This window comes from Hevea brasiliensis, chromosome 4 (genome assembly GCF_030052815.1).
Source record: "Hevea brasiliensis isolate MT/VB/25A 57/8 chromosome 4, ASM3005281v1, whole genome shotgun sequence".
In the NCBI taxonomy this organism is placed as follows: Eukaryota; Viridiplantae; Streptophyta; class Magnoliopsida; order Malpighiales; family Euphorbiaceae; genus Hevea; species Hevea brasiliensis.
Window position 1 is genome coordinate 108,873,665 of NC_079496.1, and position 22,919 is coordinate 108,896,583.

General features: G+C 31.6%; 1 protein-coding gene across 1 annotated transcript; it reads left to right on the top strand.

The window, feature by feature from the left end:
* Nucleotides 1–15,309: 15,309 nt before the first annotated feature.
* LOC110659398 (protein BIG GRAIN 1-like B) lies at nt 15,310–17,099 on the top strand. The gene has a single exon (XM_058145856.1). The coding sequence runs from the start codon at nt 15,661–15,663 to the stop codon at nt 17,059–17,061; it is 1,401 nt and encodes a 466-aa protein (XP_058001839.1). The 5' UTR covers nt 15,310–15,660; the 3' UTR covers nt 17,062–17,099.
* Nucleotides 17,100–22,919: the final 5,820 nt, after the last annotated feature.

The window sequence follows — 22,919 nt, forward strand, 5'->3', positions numbered from 1 at the left end:
ATGTTCTAGATTCAAATGTTCCTAGTCCCTTACCTCCAGAGGCCACACAAGAGGAACATGAAACTTTGGACAAGTGGAAGGCGCATGATATGAGAGCTAAGTGTTACATGTTTCCTTCCACGACTAATGAGTTACAGAAGCAACATGAGAACATGCAGAGTGCGAGTGAGATCCTCCTTCACCTACAAGAGTTGTATGGTGAGCACAGCAGGAATGCTAGGTATGAGATATCTAGGCAGCTGTTCCGCATGAGGATGTCTGAGGGACAGAATGTTGGGGATCATGTCCACAAGATGATTCGGCTGATTGAGCAGTTGGAATATCTTGACTTCAACATGGATTTCCAACTACAGACGGATTTGATCCTTCAGTCCCTTCCTGAGTCTTTTGGGAAATTTTGTGACAAATTTCCATATGACTCAACAGGAATGCACCTTAGCTGGTTTACTCAACATGCTGGTTATTGCCCAAAAGAATATGCCAGGCAATAAAGGAAAAGAGGTAGCTTTGGTTGCATCTTCTTCTGCTGGAAAGTCCAACAAGAAGAAGGGCAATAAGAAAAAGAAACCTCAGATTCCTGGTCCTTCTAAGAAAATAGCTAAACAGAAAAGGAAGACTAAAGCTGATGAAGGCAAAGGAAAGTGTTTCCACTGCCAACAGGAAAGTGTTTCCATTGCCAATAAGAAAGTGTTTCCATTAGCAGTAAGAAAGTGTTTCCACTGGCCAGAGTATAGCAATCTAAATGAAAGCAATGCCGTGGTGAAAAACAACTCAAGTTCAAAATATATTTGGCACTTAAGGTTATGTCATGTTGCAGAAGATAGGATTACAAAATTGGAGAGAATAGGGATTCTATCCTTATTGGACTCTGAGCCTACTCCAACTTGTGAATCTTGCCTTCAGGGCAAAATGAGTAGATCACCCTTTGTTGGACAGGGACTAAGAGCTGAAAATATTTTGAGCTAATACATAGTGATGTATGTGGTCCATTTAAAGAAATGGCTAGAGGGGGTTTTCATTATTTTATTACCTTTACTGATGATAAATCAAGGTTTGGGTATTTGTATTTGATGAAATACAAACATGAATCTTTTGAAAAGTTCAAAGAATTTAAATCTGAAGTAGAAAATCAAACAGGAAAGAATATTAAAGCTCTTCGATCAGATCGTGGAGGTGAATATTTGAGTACTGAATTTGATGAATACTTGAGAGAGCATAGCATTGTTTCTCAATTGACTCCTCCAGGAACGCCACAGCTGAATGGTGTATCTGAAAGGAGAAATCGTACCCTATTGGATATGGTACGTAGTATGATGAGCTATACTGATATGCCAATCTCCTTTTGGGGATTTGCATTAGAATCAGCTTTGTATATTCTGAATAGGATTCCATCAAAATCAGTTTCTTCCACACCTTATGAGATATGGCATGGAAGAAAACCAAGTCTTAAGCATGTTAAGATTTGGGGTTGTCCAGCTTATATCAAAAAGCTGAACACTGATAAATTGGAGACCAGATCAGAAAAAGGTCGATTTGTTGGATATCCAAAAGATAGTTTTGGATATTATTTTATTTGCCTACTTCACAAAAGTTGTGATAAGTAGAGATGCCACATTTCTTGAACAACAATTTGTCCAAGAAGGAGGCAAAGGAAGGCAAATAGAGTTAGAATTGGAGAATTCTGACCAACCAATAGATCAGATAGATATAGATCCATCTAGTCAACCTATACCCGTTGATGAAACATCTACAGCTGTTCCTCGTAGAACAACCAGGGTATCTCACCCACCAGTGAGATATGGTTTTCTTCATGAAGAAGAACAAGAGTTGTCTACTCATGAAGAAGTAGATCATGGAGATGATCCACTTACCTATGAAGAAGCTATATCAGATATAGACTCTTCAAAATGGATTGATGCTATGAAATCTGAGATTGATTCCATGTATAAGAATCAAGTTTGGGATCTTGTTGACCCACCTGAAGGTATTGTACCTATAGAGAACAAATGGATTTTCAAGAAGAAAATTGGTTCTGATGGAAAGGTAGAGACCTATAAAGCAAGGCTAGTAGCGAAAGGGTTTCGCCAAAGGCAAGGAATCGACTATGAGGAGACTTTCTCGCCTGTTGCCATGCTTAAATCAATTAGGATTTTATTAGCAATAGCTGCGTACTATGATTATGAGATTTGGCAGATGGATGTCAAAACAGCTTTTCTCAATGGATACATTGAAGAAAACATTTTCATGGAACAACCTAAGGGTTTTGAATCCCAAAATGGTTCCAAGGTATGCAAGCTAAAGCGATCCATTTATGGGTTGAAACAAGCTTCGAGGAGTTGGAACATCCGTTTTGATGAAGCCATTAAATCCTTTGGTTTTATAAAAAATGAGTATGAGCCATGTGTATATAAGAAGGTTAGTGACTGTGCTATCACTTTCCTTGTCTTATATGTGGATGACATACTGTTGATGGGTAATGACACAGGTATGTTGACGACTATAAAGGTATGGTTGTCAAATACATTCTTCATGAAAGACTTAGGGGAGGCAACCTATATTCTTGGGATTCACATCTATAGAGATAGAGCGAAACGAATAATTGGTTTATCCCAAAGTCTATACTTGGAAAAGGTGTTAAAGAGGTTTAACATGCTTGATTCCAAGAGAGGAATGTTACCAGTGAGACATGGTATCCATCTTTCTAAAGAGATGTCTCCAAAGACACCTGAAGAAAGAGATAAGATGGCCAGGATTCCATATGCTTCGGCTATTGGAAGTTTAATGTATGCAATGTTGTGTACTAGGCCGGATATCACATATGCTGTTAGTTTGACTAGCAGGTATCAATCCAATCCAGGTTTGGAACACTGGATAGTCACAAGAATATCCTTAAGTACTTGAGAAGAACTAAGGATTTATTCTTGATTTATGGAGGTGGAGACTTGCAATTGGATAGTTATACTGATTCTGATTTCCAATCAGATATTGATGATAGAAAGTCTACCTCTGGATATGTGTTCATTTGTAATGGAGGTGCAGTCAGTTGGAAGAGTTCCAAACAGAGCACGACTGCAGATTCCACTACTGAGGCTGAGTATATTCTTTGCATCGGATCGCAAAGGAAGTCGCTTTGGATAAAAAAAGTTCGTGATGTAACTTACGAGAGTTCCTTCCATTGAGTCGCCGGTTCCATTACACCGTGACAACAATGGAGTAGTCATCTGAGCTAAGGAACTAAGGTCTCACCCAAAATCCAAACACATAGAAAGGCACTACCACATTATCAGAGATATAGTTGGGCAAGGCGATTTAACCATGCAGAAAATAACATCAGCTAAAAAAATCTAGCTGATCCATTCACTAAGCCTTTGTCACAAGCTCAGTTAGACCGACATCTTGAGAAGATAAGTCTAAGATATTGTAATGAATGGCTCTAGTGCTAGTGGGAGATTGTTAGTAGTATGCCCTAGAGCATATCATTTAGTATGTATCTTGTACATATTTTTATTAATAAAAGGCATTTCCACTTTTCCGTTTACATAATATATTTATGTGTAATAGAAAAGGTCCATTGATATTTTATTAGAAATATTATTCTTAAGTTGTTAAGAATATGAGTGACAATATTTCTAGCACAAAGTATCATAAATAGGTTCACAATCGAGGATACTTCATAATAAGGACATGACTTATCCAGAAAGATTGTATTCATGTTTGTTCCCAAGTTATTTATATGAGATATAAATAAGATGGAATGGTGAGTCTCATGCCATATGACAAACATGATAGGCACTTATAAATGATAAGTAGGTCGAACTAGTGAGACTTATGATAAGCACATGGTGTTTACTCTTGTCAATGTTTTGTCATAAATGATATCAGGGCTTATAATCTTTTTAGCTGAGATAGCATTGTTATCTTGTATATAGGTTGTTTGAGATTGATCGCTTTCATACTTGTCTGTGTATGGGTATATGGGCATGTGTTGGCTCATACTAGTTATATATGGAGGTAGGTGCTGATCAAGATGGAATCTGTTCCTCTAAGTAAATAGAGATAAAATCCTATGTTCATTTAATTGTTCTCGATGTTTCAAGTTCCTGGCCAGGACAGATAGATTTATTCGAAAAGAGTTTACGATGAGAAAATCTTTTAATCAAGAACTGGAATTAAAAGAGAACATAATATTCATAGCAAATGGAGTTTGACATAAACCATGACTCAAATTGAGTTGGGAGTTTGTAACAGAGAGATTCTAGTGCATGGTAACATATGATTATAGGTTCATTTAAGGTAAACCTTATTACTAATTGGGTGGCCATGGCATGCTATGCTAGGTGTTAACCATGGTCTATGAGGTTCATAAAATGATTTAGAGAAATCATTTATGGTAAGAAAGAGTTCGATGATATTAAGAGTTGCTATCATTTCTCATTGCCAATTAGTGATGAGCCTAGAAAGTCACACACATACACAAGTTATCACCTATTTAAATATGATTTAATTAATTAATTAAAGAGCTTAATTGATTAATTAAATAGGTTTGGTTTGCAATTAGATTGCAAAGTCCCTAGCATGACTTGAAACCAAATCTAGATTATTGGATGTATAATATAAGTTAAATTTATATTTAAAGTGTTTAAATATGAATTTAATTAATGAGAAATTAATTAATAGAGATTAATTAATTAATTTATATTTGATATAAATTAATTAGAAGAAGAAAATAATTATTTTGGGTTAAGAACTCAAAATTAAGACACAGGGGCATTTTGGTCATTTTGCAGTGTGACACGTGGCACCATGAGATGGTGACACATGGCATAACACATAAGCTTGCCAAATGTTTTTTTAATCATGTAAGATGATTAAAATCAAGATTAAATATAGGTTTGACACTTGGCACAATGTGATTGGGTCACTTAAACCTAGAGCTAATCAAAGGGTGACATGTGGCAAGGGTTTAATGTGTTAACCTAGCTACTTAAGTGTTGTTATGAGAAAATAAAGTACAACCAGCAGCCACACTCCTTTGTCATGCCACTTTGAGGGTTTTTTATCTCTTCTTCTTCATCTCTTATCAATTCAAAGAGATTAGCCATCAATCTCTTGAATTAAGAACACTAGAAATTGTTTCTAGTGTCCTGTTTACATCTTTAATCTCTTAAAAGGCAGAACTTGATTTTCTAATTAATAGAAAAAGCTTTAGAAGCTATTCAAGGGCTGCCATAGGTGTTCTTGGTGTGGACAAGCTAGAGGGACAACATCTGGTGTCCTGAAGACGAATCTCAAAGCGCGCACACGCTGCGATTGCATCAAGAGGTTAGTGTAATCGTTCTTGATTTAATCTAGGGTTCTAAAATTAATCTGATTAATTTTAAAATCTTAAATGGCAAATACAGATCCAAAAACATATTAAAAGAGTTTTAATATGTTGTTTATCATTGAAATCAAATAGATAAAAATAAATCTTGCATGATGCATGTGACCCTAGGTGAAAATTTTTGAATTCAATGGTATAAACTTGTGTTTTTCACGCTTCCGTTCCTTCAGTATGGTAAGTCTTGTCATTTACCTGTGGAGCTAGAGCATAGAGCATATTGGGCCATTCAGACCTTGAATTTTGATCTCAAGCAAGCTGGTGAGAAAAGGTTATTGCAACTTAATGAGCTTGCAGAATTGAGGATGGATGCCTATGAAAATGCCCATATTTATAAAGAAAAAACTAAAGTTTGGCATGATAAGCATCTCAGGAAAAAGGAATTTAAAGAAGGTGATTCAGTTTTGTTGTTCAACTCAAGATTGAAATTGTTCTCAGGGAAACTTAAATCAAGATGGACAGGTCCATATAGAGTTTCTAAAGTTTTCCCTTTTGGAGCAATTGAAATTTGGAGTGAAAAATCATGAAATTTTAAGGTCAATGGGCATAGATTGAAGCATTATATAACTGGAGAACCAATAAAGGGAGCAAGCCATTACAAGCTCTCTAATCCCACACATTCTTTTTAGTAAAATGCATCAAGAGTCAAGCTAAAGACTATAAATTAGCACTCTTGGGAGGCACACCAAGTTCTCTTATTTTGCTTTTGTTGATTTACCTTTATTTGTATTACTTTTGTTTTTGTCTTAAATCTCCCCAAATTCAATTTTTAACATTGTTGAATTTTGTCTTTTGTAGATGTATTTCAATGGATGAATGTTGTTGCATTGCTGGGGAGTTACTCTTAATCTGATATTTTATCCATTAACTCTTCTAAGATTGATTTATTTTCATTACTTTCTGTGCAGGACCCCTTCTTAGCTTATGCAGAAAAATTTTTCAGCAAAAAGGGTCTGCAACATATGCTATTTGCTTCTTTGTTGAGGATGGGTGTATTTCTTTTATATATCTGTGTTTATCATGTTGATATTATGGTAAGTGGGTCATTTTGTGGTTTGAACTTAATTGGGATTGTGTGATTCAATGTGGATATGCTGTATTTAATTAGCATAATTTGGAGTGCCTATTTTCTTTGGTGGATAAGTGCAACTTTGTATAGATTTTTATTGAGCTTTAATGTGTTAGAATGTTAATTTACAGTGTTTGAGTTGAAATGGCACTGTTCACAAATGTCTCTTATGCAGAACTTGCTTTTACAAACTTGAATGGTGTAATTGTGATGGATTCTGCATATATTGATATGTTTTTTATGATAATTTTTCATGATTTATGCTTCACAGGGTTACATTTCTTCATTCTCATGTATTTTTTTTCAAACTTACAAAGCATTTTTATTGTAACCTGAATCTTGTTGAATTGTGCATAAGTAACTGCATAACTTATGCAATCCTGCATAACTAAATTTTTACCATTTCGTTTCTTGCCGAAACTTGTATAAGTGTGTACATAACTTATGCACTCTTGCATAACTTCAAATCCTGAAGTCCTCATTTCTGCCGAATTCTACATAACCAAGTGCATAACTTATGCACTATTGCATAACCAAATTTACTGGGATTTCTTTTCTGCCGAAACTTGCATAAGTGTGTGCATAACTTATGCACTCTTGCACAACTAACTTTTCAGAATTTCCATTTTTGCCAAAACCTGCATAAGCACCTGCATAAGTTATGCACACCCACTTTCTCACCTCTCACTTCTCGTCATTACTGTTCACAACCACCCTCTTTCTCACTTTTCTCGGCATCAATTCTTCACTCCCCTACCTTTTCGCTAACTGATACCTTAACTTCTCCTTTATTTCTTTTTTTTTCTTCTTCCCACCTCCATTCCTATCATCATCGACCACTGCCATAGAAACGCCTTCCCCTTCCCTTAAGGCTCTCCTCTCCAAGTCACTCCCCTTGCCATGCAAGCCCCCAATCCCGATTCGCCTCCACTACAAACCTCTCCACCTCCTTAACCATCCACATACAAAAGGAGAATCTGGTCTAAGTCAACCTGACCCATGGCATCTGCCCCACCTCCCGCAAAATGCAAGGACACACCTGCTACTCCCCCTTCTAAACCTATACCCAAACACCCCAGGACTATGACTTCTAAACGATAAGGGGCCGGTACTTCTGCCTCTACCCCACAAGCCAAATCTTCCTCCTCTAGCAAGAAGCAATCTTCAGCAGCTACCACACAGGTATCCAAATTACCTTGGCCTCTTCTTGATGCAACCCATAAGGCAACTTTTAAGCAGCTAAAGGACAGAAAAGTGCAACCCACTAGGTACATTTCTGCAGATGCCCTCTAATCTGTTGGTTTATTTGATAGTGTTGTTGCCTACCTTGATGGTCTAGGTTGGATGGAATTTGTGCATAGACAAGAGTTAGTTTATCCAGCCCTAGTTTTGGAATTTATTTCCTCATTTTCTGCTACCTTGAAACTGCATGAGATGGATTACAAGCCAATTATGAAATTTAGGTGCTTAGGGCAAGATAGGGAGTTATCATTGGACCAATTTCATGCTATCTTTGGGTTTGCTATTGATGGATTATTTATGGTTCCATATACAGGCACAGAGGTAGCAAATAAAGGTGTTTGGAATGCTGTTCAGTTTTGGAGAAATATTACAAACCAATCTCAGGGTTTTTATGCTAGCAGATCCAAGACCTCCCAAATAATAAAACCAGCACTTAGATTTATCCATAGGCTTATTACTAGCACTATCTTTGGCCGAGGGACTAGTTTTGGTGCTATTGGAAAATCTGACCTATTCATGCTTTGGTGTGCTTTTCACAAAGTCAAAATATCTCCTGATTACTTCTTTTGTGAACAAGTGTTGTACACTGCCACCAAATCTATAGGTGATATAGTCATAGGTGGGCTCATAACTGTTATAGCTAAATATTTTGGCTTTGATTCAGAAGAACATCCTTTACCAGCACTTTCAGACACTCTATATTTTGATGCTTCTCACTTATACAAGACTGGATTCAGTTTGCCCCCATCTGACACTGTATAACTAGTAGCAGATACAGGACCACCTGCACAACCAGAGGCGCAATCTGCACCAGTAGTCCAACGGCCTTCTGCTGAACCTGCACAACCTGCTCAATCTGCACAGGATACCCTAGCAGAATCTGCACAGCCAATAACATCTGCAGCTGGACCCTCTTCCTCCATAACACCTCCTCCCTTCAACACTAAAGCTTTATTCACTTATCTTGAGAGGCTTAGTGATGATGTATATTTTATGGATAGAAAGCTTGAATCTGGTCTTGATACCCTTAAGGATTGTTATGATCATCTCTTCGATCTTTTTATGGAGACCAGAGACAAGCAGAAAGAGTTGAAAGAGATGATAAAGTAGCTCATGGCTTTTCTGGGTATGCCACCTCCACCTCCATCACCTCCTCCAGAGCCACCCCTTCAGTAGCAGCCAGCTCCATCCAATCCTTTAGCAGCACCTTTGGACAAGGGCAAAACCATAGAAATAGAACAATTTTTATTTTGCTCTTGTTTAACTTCTAGGAGCTTTTATTTTTAGATATGCTAGAATAATTTTAGTTTGTTTTGAATTCTATTTTCTTGAAATACAATTGGATGGCTATTCCATTGGTTTTTCATTACTTCTATTTGCCTTTGTTGTTCCTTTATGCATACTTGTCAATAGATTGTATATATTTACATAACTATGCAGGTGTTTTCAGTTTTTTCTTGATATATCATTATGCTGTAGCTGTTCACTATACTGCACAAGCTATGAAACTGCTTATGCAGCTGCTTTTCAACTTATATTTCTCCTTATGCAACTGTTCTGCATAGCCTGTGCAGTCCCTTATGCAACTCATGCCATATTGCACAGCTTGTGTAGTCTCCTTATGCACCTGTTCTACAAAGCATTTATTCTGCATAACCTATGCAGTTTCCTTATGCACCACCATCATTTTTTAAATTCACATTTTAGATGCTAAAACACTACTCTATGCCAGGTAACTCTTTCTTTTTGCTTTTAAATTTACCTATTCCTGGTTATTCCTCTTTGCTTTGAGTTTTCATACTGCACTACCTTAGACACTAAGGACAATGTCAAAATTTGAGTTTGGGGGTGTGCATTTTGATTTTTGCTACATTTTTCACATTGTATATATATATTGTAAATATTTTACATACACATCCATACATACATATATAGCACATTCACATATACATTATACGTCACTTAGAAATTGTACACATTGCATACAAATAGATTTCTTCTATTTAGTTAATGCATTGCTCATTTTTAGGAATCATGTATTCATGAAATAAAATCTTTTTCCAAATCCCTTGAGTAATGAGAAGTTGCTTATGAAGAGTGATTTGACTTCCTTAAGCTGGGTTTGTGGATTGAAAGTTTCCTAAGAGGTACACAGTTTTGAAATGTTTATTCTTTGCCTATATCTTCTTAGCCAAAAAGCCACCCAACTAGTCCTTTAGAGATTGGAGTGTTTAGAGGGAGTTATAGGATAAAAAGTAGTCAAGTGATGTCTCACCAATCCTAGAATAAATTTTTTAAACCTTTTGAGGCAAAATACCAGCTTGTACTTGAAAAGGGAGATGATTAAGGATTCCTTGATTGTAACCCTCTTATTTTAAACTTTTAACCTTCCCTTTTATTACAACTAACTCTTGAAAACCCCTTTGAGCCTTTATATTCCAAATTATTCTTAAAACCCTTATTGCTACCTAGCCAATGAACCAAACACTCCAACCCTTTTCATGAGAATAACTATTTTTAATATTAGGTACATATATATATATATATATATATATATATATATATATATATATATATATATATATATATTAAAAAAAAAGAGAGAAAAATATATAATAATGAAAGGGAGAAGAAATGCTTGTCATCTTGTAAAAGTGCTAGCATATATACTTTTCACTATTGTCATTCAAATTGGAAGAAATCCACCCAAAGTAATTAAAGGAAATGAGTTTAGGGGTGGTATTTTTAGGGACAATCATCAAGAGAAAATACAAGATACAAGTTTAAAATATCAAAGTGTCCCTCCATTTTATGTATTTTGTAAAATATGCTAGCACTTGAAAAAAAATTCTTATTGTGTATCTCTCTCCTTTTTATTAAAAAAAAAAAATGTATCTTATGTCTTCAAGATTGAAAATATTCTCATGATTTGAATCCCTTTCACCCTTTTCCTTATTAACCTCATTTTGAACCCCATAGTCCCATTGCATCCCTAAAAGACCTTTGATCTCTTGATAGTACTTGCTACATTAGTGGAGATAGGAGTAGGGAGTTTGCCTATGGGATTGGAAATTCATTCATTCACTCATTAAATTCCATGATTCTATATAGAGACACTTTGATTATTGATTGTTCTAGAATTCCTTTTAAGCATGACTTTCTCTTTTGATTGGTTGGTTTGGGAATTTTGGATGATAATTGACTTGATGGCTAAGCGGTGAAAGCTTGGATAAGCATTAGATTCTTTGCATCTTGAAGGATGGGTATATGGATTGTTGGTATGGCTAAAGGTATGTTAAGTTACTTTAATAGGTGATTTTCATAGCTTTTTGGACAAGGTACCCCTAAAAAAATTGTATTATATTTTAAAGTTTGCTTGAGGACAAGTAAAGATTTGAGTTTGGGGGTATTTGATACATGCATTTTGTATAGTCATTTAGGTTAAATTTTATGGCCATTTCATTCACTTGTTAGTCACTTTTAGCCAATTTTATTAGTTATTTGGATAGTTTTCCATAATTGTCAATTTTTAGATTAATTTATAATTTTGCTTTGCTTTGTTTTGTAGGAAAAATGATGTTTTTGATGGACTAAAGAGAAATTATGCCAATGAGGAGTGATTCCTACAACCAAAGATATTAAAAATAAAGCTTGAAAGTTGAAGAATGCAAAATGGCCGAAATGTGCATAACTTACTGCATAAGTTGTGCAGTTCTGCACAGGGAGAAGAAGTAATTTCCCAAACATGTCGAAACCTGCATAAGTTACTGCATGACTTATGTAGATTTACTTCTTGCTTATGTAGCTTCACGGAAATGTGTATAACTTGCCACATAACCTATGTAGATTTACTCCTTGCTTATGCAGCTTCACGGAAAACTGCATAACTTATACAGTCTCGCACTCTGCTTATGCAGCTTCACGGAAGAGACAATCAAAATGGCCAAAACTTGCATAAGCTACTGCATAACTTATGCAGATCCATTCTTTACTTATGCAGCTTCACGCAGAGAGCCCTAAACCTGCCAAAAACTGCATGAGAGCCTACATAACTTATGCAGTTTCATAGAGGACTCCAAAGCTTGAAAAAAACTGCACAACCAACCTGCATAGCTTATGCAACATCACGGGAAGCACCTGAAACCACCAATTTTGCATGGAATCTGCATAAGAAACTTGCACAACTTGTGCAACTCTTCATAATGAGCTAGCAAAAGACTACCTCACGTGAACTTCACGTCAAACACACCATTTTAGGGCTACTTGTCAGAAAGATATAAATATATCCTTATCTCATTTCAGAAGGGGAGGGAGAAAAAGAAGAAAAGAGCAGCAGCAGAGGAGGAGTTAGGAAAACAGAGCATAAACATCACTTCTCCATTTCTGAATCAGATTTGAAGTTTTCTTCCTTTCTTCCCTAGTTTCTACCTTTCTTGCATTGCGTTTCTTAGTTCTTAGCATAGATTCAAGTTTTATTTCCATATTTACTCAGAATTTCTTGTAAATATTATGGATAGTAAGTAGTTTTTATTAGATTCTGAAGTTGGAATATAATATTTGAAATATTTTATGAATTTTGATTGGGTAATCCATATTTTGTGGTTTTAATGAAGTTTTATCCATTTCTTGTATGCTCAATGATATGCTTAGTGTAGGATCTCATTAAGTATTGTTCTTAATTCATAGTTGAAGCACCGAAAGGAGAAAATCTTATGATAAATAATTAAGAAATTGGACTTAATTAACTTAGATCTAAAAATAGACTAGGGATTAAGAAGATGTACAGATTAATTAAGGAACTTAATGGATCTTGATTAATTTTAACTCCACGAAAGTAGGATTAGATTGATTAAGACACTCTTTGTCTCACTCGAAAGAGTATTCAAGGGATTTAAGAATTAATCTTTTTAAAACCCATAATTTTCACAAGATTGGATAAACAACTTAAAAATTCTAAAATAACTTGAATATGAACTCCTAAACTCCGAAATCGCCCTTTTATCATTGTTAATTTCTAATCGAATTTAATTGTTTGCCATTTTAAATCTTGCCATATTTTAATTTATTTATTTTAATTTACCACAAATTTAGTTGAACCTTAACATTGTTAATTAGATTATTAATTTTGCATATATAGATTTTACACTTCAATATCTATCAATATATTGCTTGAATTTCAAAAATAGTTCAAATTAGTCAATTCTTATATTAAAAATTCAATCATTAATATAACTCTTCAAGGGAACGATATCTTTTCTATACTATTTGTATGATCAGTGTACTTGCAGTTGGGCCACATCAACCAAATAATCTAAAATACAAGATGCATGATGAGATTTATCTATTAAGTACATAAATCTTACATTTTTAGGTCTCACTTTTCTAAAATCAAGAAAAAACTATTTTTTTTTCTTTAAAGGACCACTATCTATTTTATATATAATAATTATCCTATAAGTTGGATGAAAATTATGAGCTTCTTCCTTCCATTATGTTGGAAAAAAAAATCATGCAACGTGCAATAAGGTTATTATTTTGACTAGCTAAAAACTAATTAAGCAACTTTATTAATAACTAAGCGAAAATTAGTGGTTGAAACCTGATTTAAGTCTCATTTGACAAACCCAGATTTGAATCTCACCTTTTTAATAACGAAAAAGAGTAACAAGAAGTTTTTTACAGGCTCCTCTTCCTCCTCATGATTAATTACCTCCATGGTTAAAGGCCAAGTTTTTCCATGATTAAAGGCAATCCTTTCACCCACACTTATCAAACTGTCATTTCTACACTTGGGTAATTGAGCTTCTGCCTTATTTCAAATTCAAAAGATCACGACAAAAGCTAAATAGGGTCCATATCAAGTGGCTCATGTACAATAACTCAATTCATAGTGTACAGGGAGAATCCGTAGATTTTCATGTGCTTTTATAATTATGTTTTCCTTTTCTATTGTGTATAAAAAGAAAAAAAAAAAAAGAAAAATATGATATACTATATGTGCTCATAAAATTTTATTTATTTATTTAGATAATTATTATTTAATTAATAATTAAATATTATTTGTATAAAATTACAAATTTAAAACTTAATTAATAATTTTTTGAAATTAAAAAAATGTATAAAAATCTGCTTAGATAATTCAAATGGTTCCATTATGATGTCTAATCTCCCACTAAATGACCCATTTTCAATGATTTAACAAATTCATATAGCACAATAATTCAAGTTTGTATCTCTCATATCTCACACTAAATATTGTAATCTTTTTATTTGCACTTATCAACTCAAAGATATCATCTTATATGATTAGTCTGATATAATTTAATAATTAAAAATAAATTACTTATTTGACAGAGTTATATATATATATATATATATATATTCTTAAATCTCTCCATACTCCATAATAAATAATAGGCAAAAATTATTCCATGGCTACTAATATCAAGAAAAAATAAGCTCCAATTAACCAAGTGAAAACTATAAAAAAAAGAAGATTTAATTCATTTGTATTGAATATTTTCTAAATTTGTTGTACTAATTTATTATGAGTATACCAACTCAATTCACCAAACAAGAGCATTGAATCACATATTATTAATTAATTATTTCCACCCTTTTTTTTTCATTCATTTTCTCTAAATAAAATAATTAATTTCAATCTTTAGAGACTTTGAATCTCACCGGTGGGTAGTTTAATAGATTAATTTCTTAACTATCTTGTAAAAAAATAATTTATTTATAGAAAATATATTTTCTATAACTAAATTATTTTTTAAAATAATATATTAATTTTTATTGTTTGATATAAAATTAAGAATATGTTGAAAATAATTAAATTTATTAAAAAAAACTAAGTGAAACGACAACAAGAACAACTAAAGACACTAATTGATCACAAATTTTGGTGATCCAAAAGCTTAAATGAACTCAAAAAAAATATATATTAATGATTCACGTAAATTTCAAGGGAGACACTTCCCAATTTTGAAACAAAAACTCATTTTCTCAAACTTAAAAATTATTTTTTTTCATACTTATTCTTATATTTTTTTTATCAAACAATAAAAAATATAAAAATATTTTTTAGTAGAACATTTTATGCGAAACAAATGAAACTTAATTAGTTGAAAATTTTGCTTTGACAAGTTTCCATGTTAATAAAATGCAACCATTTTACCAAATTTTAATTACTTTGATTATGAATGAATGTGTTAATGGCAATAATAATATTAACAGCTCATCTTCCCTATTCCAATTAATAGTTGAACCAAAAGTAATGGGGATTCCAAAATCTCTCCCAAAATCAAAGCAGTTCCAGCTTTTCCACTCCAAAATTGTAGTAATTAAATCCAGTAGTTATATCTGTAACAAGAGTCTGATCCCTTACTCATACCGACAAATGGACCCATTATGTTCATGTACTAGTATTTGCATGCTATAATTGCCTGTCTTCTGCTCTTCTTGTTCGTCTACGTGATCAAAGGCTTGAAATTCGAATTTGGAAAGTGGAGGTTCAAGGGATGCCAATGTAATAATATTCCTTATTGATGCCATGTAAGCAATATGCCATTTTCAATTTTTTTTTTTTTTAATTTTCCCTTCTTGGGTTTTTGGGGAAGGAAGGAATGCCATTTTGTTTCTCATTGGAGCGTTAGTCATTGCTCTCCTCTCCCCCTCTTTTTCTTCATGTTTCCTTCTTCTTTATCTCAAGCTAAAAACCCAGATAATTTTTAGTACCATAAACAAATCTTTGCTTCAATCGTGCCCATTTTCTTTTTTCACATGATTTGATATCACTTCTCTCTCTCTCTCTCTCTCTCTCTCTATTGCAGCCTTTCGGCCTCTCTAAACAGACAAAAAAAGAGAACCCAATCTCAAGGCCTCTTCTTGTTTCTCTCTCTGTTTCCACATAACTCTGTGCGTGTGTGTGTGTAATCCTTGTTTTGCACATTTCCACAGAGAAACCATGCATAGGTGGGAGAAAGCGATGAGAGAAGATCGATACAAGCACAAGGGCAAGAACCCATCTTTCTCTTCCAGTCTTCTCGATGAAATCTACCGTTCCACCGGTGAAGGTGACACGAAGCATGAAGATTTGAAATTTTACAGTGAAACAATAATGGCCAAGAAGCACAGTAAAGGTTCCAGTTTAGAAAGTGGTAGAGCCATTGAAGAGAATAAAGAAATGGAAGCTCTTCGCCGAGCTTGTTTGATCGAGAAATGGATGGACTACAAGGTGAGCCAAAAGGTCAGCACGCAACATAGCAGAAATAAGTTGACGGAATTCGAAAGAAAATCACAACTTGAACATGATCTAGACCAGGATGTTCTGTTCTTTAGTTCCACTTCTAGCTCCTCAGATTCTAGCTCCGGTGGATTCTCATCCTCTGATTCAGAATCCTTCAACGGTGCAAGATCAAGGTCTTCTTCCTTCTTCCCACCAAGGCCTAAGCCTGTGAGGACCAGCGTCTCAACTCTATCAGAAAAAACAGAGAAAACAGAGAGAACAGGAGGGACTCTGTTTTATGAACAGAGGGAATTGCATATGTTTAGTGATTATCACTACAGCTCCGTTACAGAGCAGACAGCAAGGGTTGAAGAGAACGTAATCAAGTCGAAATCAAGAGCCTTAAAGATTTACAACAATCTAAAGAAGGTGAAACAGCCAATTTCACCAGGTGGTAAGCTTGCAAACTTCATCAATTCTATATTCACAACTGGAAACACAAAGAAATCAAAGAGTTCTTCTTCCATTAGCAATTCTGATGAAGATTGGAAATCGAAGCCAGGACAGGCAACATCAACTTGCTCTTCTGCTTCATCCTTCTCAAGATCATGCTTAAGCAAGAGTTCACCATCCACAAGGGAAAAACTTCGCAATGGGGTTAAAAGGTCTGTTCGATTTTATCCTGTTAGTGTTATCGTTGACGAAGATTGCAGACCATGTGGACACAAATCCTTATACCACGAAGAAGAATCATCCAGTCTCATGTCTGTTTCTCCGCCGAATGCATGGAAAGTTGGGAAATCTCCATCAAGAAAAGTGGATGATGAGCTCAAGTACCAAGTAATGGAAAAGACTAGGAAAGTGGAGGAAGTCGCAAGAGAGTTCTTGAAAGATTATCATCAAAACCAGAAGAAAAATGATGATCTTATTATGAGGAATGTTTTCTGCAATTACAATGATCATTTGCAGGATGAAGATGATGATATTGATGACGATGATATAAGTTGTTCGAGTTCAGATTTGTTCGAACTCGATCATCTTTCGGTAATTGGAAAGGATAGGTATTGTCAAGAGCTTCCTGTGTATGAAACTACTCATGTTGATACTAATCGTGCCATAGCTAATGGCTTAATAATGTAGTTTTCAAGAATATCGTATAGAGCAAAAATATTTATCAATTTTTTTTTCTTTTTCTATTTTCTCAGTTCTGTTTTTCTAATATTAAGATCCAATTTTCTGACTTGTTTGAAGACAATTTTAAAGGCGACACTAATATTACTGATAATGCACATATGTAGATGTACGTCAAGAAATAAATCATACACTAGTGTATTTAAATAGAATAAAGAAGAGAGAATATTTTTTTTTAGTGAAAGGAAAGTAAATCATTGAGATGATGATCTAAACTGAGAGAGATACTGACAGTACAGTTTAGTTTTTGATGCAAGTGAGGAAAAGAAAGAAAGAGAGGAAAGGAAAGGAAAGAAAGAGAAAATAAAAGAGGAAGGAAAACGAAAGATTCGAGATCCTAATCACAAGCAAAATGAGAGGGTCTGATGGTAAAGGCAAAGGCAGATCGTCGCCCATGGGAATAGAGAAAGTGAGGGCTTTTGCTTTCCTTCTCTCTCTCTCTCTCTCTCTCTCTCTCTCTCTCTCTCTCTCTTTCTCAGAAATTGGATTTTGTAGATTTTTGTGGTGGCCTCCAATTACTTGAACATTGCTTTACCATCATCACCATTCACCATTCCCATTTCCCAGTCCAACTCCCCAACAAACCAGATTTTTTCCTTCTCCCAAAGTATTCATTTCCATTTATATTTTTTTTATTAATTATTCATTTTTGAGCTATCTCATGTGTGTATGCATAGGAAGATAAAACATCCCTCATATTCAGGTATAAAAATCTAAAACGTAAAATTGGAAAGACTATCTATAATAGGTTGTCTAACTTAAACATTTGAGGCAAATTCATAGGACTGAAGATCTGCATTGATGGCTCAACATCAAAATAATAAATTAACTTTAATACTATGTAAAAAAAAATAAATTAAATCTAATTAAATTCCAAAATCTAACTTAAGGAGATGATTGTTAAAATCTTTATGTTTTCCCTTATATCGATGGATGTGTGACAACAAAAGCTAGACAAGTAAGCATAAAAACATGATAAGAAGCTGGCATTAGTAGCAAAATAATTAAGTACTTAATTATTCTATATTAATTCAATATATAATTGTCAAATCATTTGCATGAATCAAACAATATTTTTGCATATTGCATATGTTTTTCCAGCCTAATAAACGAACATCGTTTCTATTCATGAAAATCGAATACTTGATCTCACTTAAAAGTTAGTTAAGAATACCGAAACACTTATATCAAACATCAATGGTATAAACAAAACAATATTAGACACACTTTAGTGTACATAATAATTATTTCCTTATATATATACATATTTTTAAAAAATTTAAAATTTTTTTAAAAATATAAAAACTCCAAATATTTGACTTTTTGTATTATAATTAGACACTCGCTAAACTATTAATCTAATAATCGTAATAAAACTATAAAATAATTAAAATTAGATTAACCAAATTATTAAATTAATAGTCCAACTGATTAATTATATTTTAGCATTAAAGAGGATTTAGATTTTGACAATTTCTTTCCATTGAAAGTTTTTCATGTTCAAAAATGAATTGGCATAGCTAGTATATTTATAAGCATTTGCATTATAAAAATCATCATGTAAAGGAGTGTTATACTTAGTATATTTTAATTAGCAAAGTTAATGAATCTAATGACTTGTAGGTCTATGATTAGTTGCTTATGTATGAACTTCGTGCAAATTTGAAAGGTAAAGAACAGAAAATGGGGGGAGTGGAGGGCTATAAAACTACAAATTATCAAAGGAGGGTGGTTGGTTAGCCATGGACCAGCTTCCTCTAAAACCTAACCAAATTTAGTATTCTTCTATATTACCATTTTAGTTAACCCCAAAGTTGCCCAAGCATCTACATTCACAGTGTTATAGACTCTCTGACTCTGGAATGAGAATACCTTCCTACCCTAAACTTTTTTATAATAAAAAAAAGTTGCTCATTCACCAGCATTCACACACATACACAAAACAGAAAGAAACCAAACATACCAAGCTTGAATTGTCCAATAATTAAAAATATATTACTAATATGATAAAATTAAATTTAAATTTTTAATCTTTCAATTTTTAATGTCCAAACAGTCCATTTGAAATAAATCATTTGTAAGAAAAGAATTCAATTTAATTCAATTCAGGCACAGCTGTATTTATTTTCATTTTTTAATTGATTTTTTTAAAAGTTAAAAAAGAATTAATTTTTTTTATTATAAATATAAAAATTGATAAAAAAAATTAATTGAATTGAATTTTTATAAAATATTAAATTTCAAATAGAAAATTAAAAAAAAAAAAACTAAATATGGTAATCTTAATGTTTACATGAAGTAAACTAATCAATTTTAATTTATGGTATTAGAATTATTTTTAAGTTCGAAAACTCTCAAATTTGAACCACAATCAAAATTATTTGTAAAAAATGTTATCAAGTGCACTCAAATTATTTCATTGCACATTTCTATGTTTGATTCAATTTTATTGCCATCTAGAAGGCATGTGGCATTGTGGCTCAAGGGCTTGCTCACGTTATACAAACCAAGTATAAAATAAATCTTGGAATAAATTAATTTGTACATATTATATATTGCTTTTGTAAAAATGTATCATCCTGCAACTTTCATTAATTAAAACTATGGGGCGTGTTCATGTAAATCTTATAATTCATAGTCGAAACAAGACACCATTACAGAAGGAATGTGATATAAATAGCTTACACATTAGATAATAAAGATAATAAAATGAGAAAAAAATTTTATATTACTAAAATATAAAAAGCTTTTAGTATTTATAATATGGAAAAGGATAATTTAAATAAAATAAAAATTAGAGGGAAAAAAGTGAAGAAAAAGATATATATATATATATATATATATATATATATATATATATATATATATATATATATATATATATATATATATATATATATATATATAGGCATTTGGCATGTTTTAAAATAATTAATTTTATTTTTATTATTTTATTTTTAAAAATAAATCTTAATAGTTATGTTTAATAATAAATAGATATGTCTATTCATAAAAAGATAATGTCTATTAAAAATAGACATTGAGATACTTATTTAATTAGTTTTAAAAAATCATATTTATTAGAATTAAAAAAAAATATATCTATTTATAGAGGTGTCGTTACTTTTTATTATTCACTTCTTTAATTTCTTTTTCTTTAAAATTCTGTTTATATAAAAAATTTTCAAGAGAAATTTTTAAAAATTATTGTCTGAAAATTTTTAAATCTATTATATATGTAAATATATTATCATAACTCTATAATAATATGATAAAAATAATTAATATTAAAAAAAAAGTGATTTACGACGACTTAAAAGCTTCTATCACGCCCATTACTGTCAACAGAATGTTATTTCCAAATATAGGTATTAATTAATATAAATAAATATGCCAACCTACACAAAATTTCCTATCTAATATACATTTTTCCTTTTTTGTGGAATCTTATGATGCTTACGATGAGCACAAAAGAATAAGAGATATTGAGAAGATGTTAGATATAATATAATATAAAATACAATAAGGAATTGTTTGTTAAAACTATTAATAAAATAAATATTTTTAAAAATATATTAAGTAAAATTTTTAATTTAAAATTTACATATTTTATATATAATAATTTTAAAACAATTAATTAAAAAATTTTAAATAGATTTAATATTAACATTAAATAATAATTATTTTTTTATTAAATTTCTATATCACAAGATTAATTGGTTTAGAAGTAATGATTATTAAGCGGCTAGAAGTACAAGCTGAAGTTGAAATTAAGCGGACGGAGACAGCAAACTGAAGCATAAAGAATTATAAAATAACAAGATCTGGTTTATTGATGGTAGACCTAATAATTGCCTACAAAAATATGATTAATTTACGTGACAGGCATGCAGAGGTTAGTAATGTGAAATGGGTCAGTCCGCAACTATTAAAAAAATTGTGTGTGTGATCAAAATTTTACGCCACCCATATGATTAGAATCTATATTAATTTGTTTAATTAATTGCTTGGTGGAGTTGTAACTTATTCTATAAAAATGAAACAACTTTGTAGTTTGATGTGTTAAATATAATTAATGAAGGGGTTTTTCTGGTGTTAAATGATTAAGATAAGATTAAGATTTATGGGTTATCCTTCTTAGCCCTTTATATTTTTTTAATTTTTTTATATAACTATTATTCATATAATAATTTAATTATAATAATTAATCATAATGAAACTATGTGAGATTCATCATAATTAATAATTATAATGAAATCGTTATATATATATATTAATTTTATTATATAATTTTTCTTTTTTTAGAATAATTTTATTCATAGTAATCTCTCTTCTTTCTTTTATATTAATTTTTAAAAAAAAATTTAATAATTTTTATATTTATATTCATTTAGAACAAATTTTTTTTATATTTCCTTCAAACTATAATTGATCACTGTTAATGAGTGAACTAATCTTCAGATATATTCTCATGGATAAACTTAAAATTTTATTGTGTTTTCTTTTCTTTAATAGGGTTATTATCCATTTTTATTATTAAAATATTTTATTTTTTTTTAAATATCACTCTATGAGGTGTATAGAATAAAAAATTTAAACTCAGAGGTTATTTATTGAATTTTTTAAATTTTTATATAAGTGATTAATTTTATCTTTATAAAAACATAATATATTAATTTATTTTTTTATACTCTATTTTTAATTAATAAAATAATTTTTTTTTAATTTTGATAAAAAATAATAATATTTATGGGTTATGATGATTCTTCTAATCTTCCCTAGTTGGAGATTCCGTACAGTGGGTGTGGAGTGGGACAAGTTGGCTGCAACCATGAGAAGAATAATGTTGGTTTAATCCACCACCAAATTTTTGTTTGACAAACCTTCCACCATAATCATAATTAATATTCCAATCACCTAATTAAATTGTATATATCCATGGAATATAATTTGTGATTATAATAGAAACTAGTGATCATTAATAAATTTTAAAAAAATTCAGAATTTATTTTTTTTCAGCAATTTAAATACTACACACATATATATATATATATATATATATATATATATATATATATATATATATATATATATAACAAATTTCTAATTAATTTTTTTATCAATTCATTTATGAAATAATTTTTTTTAATTAATGTTGTCTGAGATTTTTGGGTTAGTAAATAGTTCTAAAACTGCCAGCAACTATGAAAAATATTATATCGATGGCCCAAACGACTCAATTCAGTAAATATTAAAAAAAAAATAAATATTGAAAAATATTAATAGAATTAAATTGAATACCTTGATCTGTGTTATAATCATATTTACAGGGTATAGTGCCTTTTTTGCTCTAATCAAGATTTTGAGAGCTCATATCCAATCATTTTCTTTCATGTATTATGACAGCATCACCTATAGTCTAGTGATATTCTCGACGGAAACATAATCAAACCTATCGGCATGCATTTAATTTTTAAATTATATCTAAATATCCTACATTGTAAGAGTATAATGTATTTCATTCAAACTTTTTATCTCTTATCCGAACTCATTTTCTCCTAACATATCACATATCAACCGAATACATTTTATCTTATCTAAACATTTCATGTTTTATTTGAACACATCCCTTAAAACGACTTATTGATGAAAAAATTAGATTTTTAAGGCATTTTATATCATTTATTAAACTTAATTAATTGTACTTCATGATAAAATCAGGAGATTCGATGTCTCAAAACTATAACATTTCCAAGAAATTAAAACACATTTCAAGTAGTCAATTGTATATAAAACCAACAAGTTTC

Excerpts from the sequence above, each read along its gene's own strand:
- LOC110659398 (XM_058145856.1), top strand. The coding sequence starts at position 15,661 with ATGCATAGGTGGGAGAAAGCGATGAGAGAAGATCGATACAAGCACAAG.